General features: G+C 40.9%; 1 protein-coding gene across 2 annotated transcripts; it reads left to right on the forward strand.

Annotated features, from left to right (window-relative positions):
* Nucleotides 1-616: 616 nt before the first annotated feature.
* LOC117440168 (uncharacterized) lies at nt 617-5044 on the forward strand. Of its 2 annotated transcripts, XM_034076454.2 has the most exons (9): nt 617-742; nt 1317-1448; nt 1553-1692; nt 2007-2097; nt 2325-2490; nt 2575-2683; nt 3405-3546; nt 3653-3780; nt 4137-5044. In XM_034076454.2, exons 1-7 carry the CDS (start codon nt 689-691, stop codon nt 3538-3540), a joined length of 828 nt encoding a protein of 275 aa, XP_033932345.1. In that variant the 5' UTR covers nt 617-688; the 3' UTR covers nt 3541-3546; nt 3653-3780; nt 4137-5044. The 2 variants fall into 2 exon arrangements, with proteins under 2 accessions (XP_033932345.1, XP_033932347.1); XM_034076456.2 differs by lacking the exons at nt 3653-3780; nt 4137-5044 and adding an exon at nt 3222-3299 and having other exon boundaries at nt 3405-3492.
* The last annotated feature ends 2293 nt before the right edge of the window (nt 5045-7337 follow it).

The raw sequence follows: 7337 nt of genomic DNA on the forward strand, positions 1-7337 counted from the left end.
CTTACTGTTGAAGCAACACTGTACTTAGCTAAAATCCTTGAAGAGCATCACTCTCTCTTCCTGGAGCTCTATCCTCTTCACTATTTGCTGCCAAAACACCACTTCATGCTCCATTACCCAAGAGCCATTCAAAAGCTCGGACCCTTGACTCAGTTTTGGGCTATGAGATTCGAAGCGAAACACAACTTTTTTTAAACGGGTTAGCCATGTAACATGCAATTTGCAAAACCATGGCCTTTCGCCATCAGATAGCGCAGTGCTATAATTTGCTGTGTGGAACTGTGTTGAGCCACAATACAGCAGTTGGTCCAGGGCACACTACCTTTCTGGCCAACATTGAGGGAGTTAAAGACATCGAAAGTGGTCTAACAGGCATTCCCCTTTTCAGTGAATTGTATGAACCAGCCTCGGTTACCTTTAAGGGAACTGCATATCGAGCAGGCATGACTGTATTCCTGTCTTATGACCCAGATGGAGCGCCCCAATTTGGTCTCATAAAGTCCATTTTAGTACTAGACCAAACATCACACACACCAACAATAAAACTTGTTGTACAGAAGTGGGAAACACAATGGTTTGATAGGCATTTCTTCACTCGACAAGTCCATTTTTTCCTGCCATATTTGTTTAGTGGTTAGCTATAAATGCTGCTTAAAAGGTGCCTTTGGACTACAGGGATGATCATGCGATGGAGTACTGGGATGTTTCTGTAAATACTGGGATGGATGTGATAAATTGTACAGTAAGTATTTTTTGTTTAATCTGTCTACATATCGTTGCTGTTGGGCAGAAACCTTGTGTCTCCATATTTAAACTATGTTTTTTATATTTGTAAATGTACCAATTCGTCATAGTGTTGTACAAATAGATCTACAAGCTCCCAACGTCAAGAGCTTGTCGATTGGCTATTTCACAATTTTAAAATGTTAAAAATTATAAAAGGAACAATTTTGGACATACACGGTTTCCACCCGATGGCGACGGGTAGTCACTGTCAGTTAAGAAGTTACATGTTTGTTTTATATCTTTTTCAATTTGCCGCAGATCTGCATGGTCCAAACTTGTCGCATTTTTCATTCACTCGGGTGAAGGGTTTCTGAGTGGTTTTGTGTCTCTTAGGGGTCAATATAAACCATACTTTACACAGGTCTCTGAATTTATCAAAACTTTGGCGTGGTGCATATCTTTCACACAATGCATACTGTGTGCAGTCTACTGAGTCTGCTGGTGTGGTACACTGATTTACATTACTGATGCTCATCCGGCAATTCTAGGTGGCTGTCACTGTTTGTTACATTAACCTGGGTTCTGTTTAGATTGAACCTGCTGTGCCACCTACAAGTCCTGATGTCCAACCAACTGCCACAACTCCACCCTCCATGGAGGACCAAACGGCACCTGTCGTACCAGCGATGATACCTCAAACACTACATATAATTCCACAATTTGTAAGCTCCACTTTTTAAGACTTGGGTTTCACTTTTTTCTTTAATCAACACTAAAGAGTAATAAACGATATCTGTGATGTTGTCCCTTCTTGCAATTTTCTCAGGATATCCGCCAGATTCTCACAGGCTCAACTGAAGGCAAGCTGATCCTGGAGAGCCTTGATGAGGATGTGATCATCCCTTCGCAAAGAAAGTGCCTTGTCCGTATTTTGGTATCTCACCTCATGGAGAAGTTTGGAGAGAGGTAATTAAAAATAGTGGGGTTTTTTCTTGTTTTTGCTGAATGTTATGTTGGTTTGAAAAAGGTATATGAATCTTCTTTCAGGGGAAAAGATAAGACGGGACACTACTTTCAAGTCTCACATTTACCTAGCCCACCAACATAAACATGCACAACACATGTACCAAAACACACGTTCAGTAGTGTTTTTAATTTATTAGAATGCCTATTAGCTGCAGAATATGCTACAGCCATTATACTGGGGTGCAACACATGTTTTAGAAATACTTAAGATCTAATTTGACTCTGCTGGTAATTTAGTTTTTCTGTGTTTGCAGTCCTACCAGTGAGACAAAAAAGGCCTTGGCTGCAGCTTTGATTCATGGGTTTCCCTCCTTGAAGGACGAGTCGGACACAAGCAGTGGCTTCGTAAGTAATTAACATTTTATTGAGGAATTGATGCTAAAACAGTCAGTTGAACACAATATAACTCATCTCCCAGCACCAGAGTACTGGACTTCTGTGCTGTTTGATGCCCGGTGTTGTCAGACAGACATACAGACAAACCCTGTTCTAGATGGCTCAGCCACATGTTGTCGCCACGCTATCAAAATGTGCCTCATCTCTATTCACCAAAGACTTTCATTTCTTGACAGGGATACTGGTTCACCCCAGGACGGAACCACCGCCCAGCCACTGGATTCCTCGAAGAGAGGCTTCGGAACGCCAGTAAGAGGATGAGAAAACCGGCCAGGTCACGGAGCACGCAGCAGACACCACCACAAAGTAGTGAAGCTGGCACTCGTAGGACATTCATACCAGGTAATCGTTGGAACTGAATAATTTGTTTAAGCAATACAGACACATAATTTGAGATTGTTAATATCCTTATGTGTACTTTTATAGAATGTACCATATCGGAAGAAAGAGCCATACAGTGTAAAGAATGGCTGAAACACAATTCGCAGCCCCTCATCCAGGTGGAGCAATACATGCAGGATACAGCAGTGTACAGGTCAGTAGGAATGCACTGAGGACACTAGCTGCAGCACTCATTCAATGTCATTTTGCCTATGCATGCACCTCATCATGGTACTGTTGCACCTCAAGTCATTCAAATCTGAACTACAGACTTCTCAAAACAAACTACTACTAGACCTCTCACACCTATGACCTAACCCCTGCTCATTATGATGCTATAGTGGGATGGCTCAGGGGAGGACAGAGTACAGCAACTTGCAATGGGCCTGGTTTTCAAGGGACCAGTGCCATGTACCTGTCAAAATAAAAGGGCACAACACCAGTGGGAGCTCCATTACTCTTCCCCCCCCCCCCCCCCCCCCCCCCATAATCGACACAAACATGGGGATGAATGCATTTTACTATTATGCTACCAAAATGTGGAACACCCTACCACCAGCCATCAAGAAAGTGCAACTCCTTACCCTCAAACTGCCATACAAGAGCACCTGTCTGCAACTGCCCTCAGGGCTTTTTGTGTTATCCTTTTAACATTCTTGTACTGCTGTACTTTCTGCAAACTATCAAACAAGGCCAAGTCTTTAAGGGAAAACGGGTGGGACATTCAGGGGATCCGCCAAGAGTTCCCACATCTATTCACTCCATGCATGGTAAGTTAGGAAGGAGTATATGTTTACATATGATGTGGATGCATTGTTTATAACAATCTTTTATCAGTATGTCAGCTGCCACATTGAATTTTCTTTTTCATTTAGATTGCACAGGACTTTCAGATCCTACATAGAGAGGCTGCGCCTAAGCTCTTCGAAACCTGGCTACCTTTGTTTAAAGACAAGATCCTGCACCTGGCGAGACGGGAAGGGGAACTTATCTCGTCGCTTGATGGATTAACACCCGGTAATACATTGTTATATTGTACAGCAGACTTTATTTTGCTACTAAATGACCAATTCACAGATTTGCCATGCCACATATTGATACCTATAAAATTGTCTTCCTACAGATTGTTTGGGGGAACTTGCTCTGAGCCAGTTACCAACACTGCTTCCACCAACTGTCTACAGGGTTGGCCGAAAAGTGTTCCGGTACACTATCGAGGAGTCTAAGTTGGCCTTCATCGATCATAAGCCTGTAAGTCCCTCTGCATATCTAAAGGGAAATGTTATTCTTTTAATCACTTGAACCCAGCATCCATATTCTTGGGGGGGGTGGCGGGGACATTATCCAAAAATGGCAGCTAGATCGGCTATTTTTGGCGAAGAGATTTGGTGAAGATGGAAAACAATGGTCTAAAGTACAGAGCCAACCAGGTCCAGTTTAAGTGGTTAAGAATGTGCCTGTTATTCCTGGGCTCAAGAATAATTCAGAACATTGTTTCTGAATATGCATTTTATCAGCCACTGCCAAATCTTGCTTACTCTTTGCTTTTGCACAATCTTTTACTTTGTTTAATTTATCTTGTCTTTTGTTCTTTATTTCTTTCTCAGGTTGGAACACACTTGGTGGAGCTATGAGGTGAAGGTGAAACGATATTTGGCACACCTCTCAGGCGTTCGTTATTCTTGATGGGGAGGCGTTGGAACAAAACACATTGCTTCAGGCAGTCGATGTCTGTTTCAAGGTATTCTATATCTTTGACATCGACTACACAAAGCAGTGTGAAGCTGTATGGAAATTCTTCCAAAATGCAGTGTACGAAATCAAGGGAGGAGAGGAGTCAAAACCTGCTACGTCCTTGCGTGCAGCAATACTTGCTTGCAAGTAGACTTGTGGTCTTGATCCTTTTCTTTTCTTCTGCTGGTCCTCCTGTTCTATTCTCTCTCTTCTTCTGCTTGGCTCAGAATAGGGTTCTATCTGGTTAAATAAAATATTGCTGGATTTTTTAAGTGTGTGTGTGTGATGTTCAAAATACTACCTAATGCTCAAAGTATTTTATGAGCAAGTTGTGTGCTGAGTTAAAAGAGCTAAATGGTGGAAGCATAAATTGTTAAAATGTTTATTTGCACATCTTAGTTTCCTGTCGTTCGGATCACCTAAAGGAGCAGTACATTTTTGTGATCATGTTGGAGGATTTTCTTTGTAACGTTTACATGGCCAGTATATGAACCAGTAATTTGTGAAAAAACGTATGTTACTATTAGTGGTTCTCAAACCAGAAGCAAAGATCTTGAGATTTAGAAAGGGCAGATCTACAAGCTCATAGCGTGGCACAAAGTGCTATGAGCTTGTAGATCTGGATGCTGTTATGATGTGTGTTATGTACAGTACAGCCTGTAAACAACACGAAGAACACAGCCTGTGTTGTTTACAGGCTGTACTGTACATGCATAAATGTTAAGTTTTGTTTAAAGAAAGTTTCGCCCTTTATTGTGAACTGAATCTTTTGCACTTTATTGAGCTGTCAATTGTTATAACAATAAAATGAATATTTTTCTAAGATTCCAACATTGTTTAAAAGCGTTTATTGCATATTATATTATTTGCATGACCAAATATAGGATGTATTTTAAAAGGGTTTGTAATATAAATGTTTAAGAGACATGGGTATTGCATTAAAAACATGACGATAATAACTTGTAGAATTAACCCATCGCAGCTATTATGACCCAGCATTTGGATGTAATATTTAACCCAATTTATGGTAGAATTAACCCAGGGCTGTAATTAATTTGACCCAGCATTTGGATTAAATGTATAACCCATCTGCTGGGTTAAAATACACAACCCTTTTCGTTGGATCAAATTAACTACTGCTGGGTTGGTCCAATATTGATCCTGGCGTTGGGTTAAAAAACGACCCAAATGGGGTTGTTTTTAACCCAGCATTTTTAGTGTGCAGGCTGCTCTACAGCGTCTATTCACAGGCGCGATCCCCCTACTGAGCGGCACGGGGGCTTTGGCCCTGCTCCGTTTCCGGCCTTGGCCGATGCACCCCTCCTTAGACGACCTGGTGGTCCCGAGCTCCCCCAGGAGCACCATATCGATACCGAACTTAGTGCGGACACCCGATCGACATAGTCCGCTGTAGCTCAGATCTCCTGAGCTCAAACGCTTCGCCAGCCTCAGCCTCCCAGTAACTTGGATTACAGGCGCGCGCCACCGCACCCGGCGAGAAACAGTCTCGCTCATAGGGTTTTTGAATTTGACAAATGTGATGTCTTCAAGCCGTAAACGAGACGAGAGTGAGTGGCATCTAGTGGCGGGAAATAACACTGCAGCTGCTGAAGAGATGAAGGCTGAGTTTGTTAAAGTTCTGGAAATCGAACTTCATCTGTTCATTCATATATTCATTTGCATATATTTGTATTTGTCTTATTGTCATTCTAATTATTCTTGCCGCACAACATTATCAAATAGGTTACCACACATTCAGGTAGCGCTCTCTAAAGGTTCTCTGAAAATGTATATGGTAAAAATGTTCCACATCCTGTGAAGTTTATAATGAAGAAATCACATTCAGAGATCCCTTAGGGAAAAAACCTCTTTGAAAGTTTATAAGAAGTGTATTCTCTATCAGTTTAGCTCCTGTTTCTAAATGACAAAAGGGTCTGCCTGTATTATAAGAAAATATCAGGCGTCTATAGATTCATACTGAAATGACAATTTTTTATATTGCAGAACAAATGAAGGCATCAGTAAAGAAATTGGAAGTTTCACATCCACCCCATCTATTTACAATGTTCAAATGAAGGCTACTGTGTACTGTCCCAAACAGTTCATATATTACTTGTTGTTTTAAATGCAATAAATGATGATGTTTTGTTATAAGACTAATTAATTGTTATGTTCATCAATAAATAATGACTAGTGGTGGGTTAACATTATTAAGGTGCTATACTGAGTAAGATTCTACATGTCACAGAGCAACGTTCATGCTGCTGATGAAGAATGATACATAATGACTAAAGTGGACCATTGACAGACAAATGAAAACCACAAGATCACCTAAAGAGTTTATTTTAGCATCATGACAGTTGCTACTGACCACTAAAATCAAAAGGAAAAGCAGTGGAATGAATCAGGTCGATACAATCATCATGAAATATGACATGTTCTGTAAAAGTGATGCTGATGATAAACGCACTTTCATTTGGCACCTACAGTTATTAACACCCAGGAGCTTGCAGCTTCTTGTATACGTGATGGACAGAAATAAAGAATCTAAACTTGAATAATGGTGACCTGAGCCCCTTTCTGTAAATGCAACCGACGAGAGAAGAAGCACAGCAGTGACGAACAAGACATTTATGGAACATTGTTTTTTACAGTTCTTGCTACCAGTGATAGTAAAGCTGTCGATAGGTTGGAAGGGATTTACACGTAGAGGCTTGGAAACACATTTTAATGCAGCTTAACAGACGCTAAAAGCAATACAAAACTGGAATGACGTTTTTTAAAACAACGGGATATGTTCATTAGTTTCCTGCTCTGCATGAACTTTGTTCACCCGAGCAATTGTGATCACATGAGCCACTTCACCAAAGCACCTTTTCTAATAGAGCCACTGAGTTGGCACATTGTACACACAGATTACAGAGAACTGAAGCCCCAATAAAGAACAAGATGAAGACAATCAGATGAGAAATGTGTAAACACTTTACATATGAACTAACAAAGACTATAGTTTTTACAGTGCCACATTTCAGTATAATAAACCACCAACAAGTATGTCCTGCTGCAGCATTTTT

Source organism: Pseudochaenichthys georgianus, chromosome 24, assembly GCF_902827115.2.
Source record: "Pseudochaenichthys georgianus chromosome 24, fPseGeo1.2, whole genome shotgun sequence".
NCBI lineage: Eukaryota > Metazoa > Chordata > Actinopteri > Perciformes > Channichthyidae > Pseudochaenichthys > Pseudochaenichthys georgianus.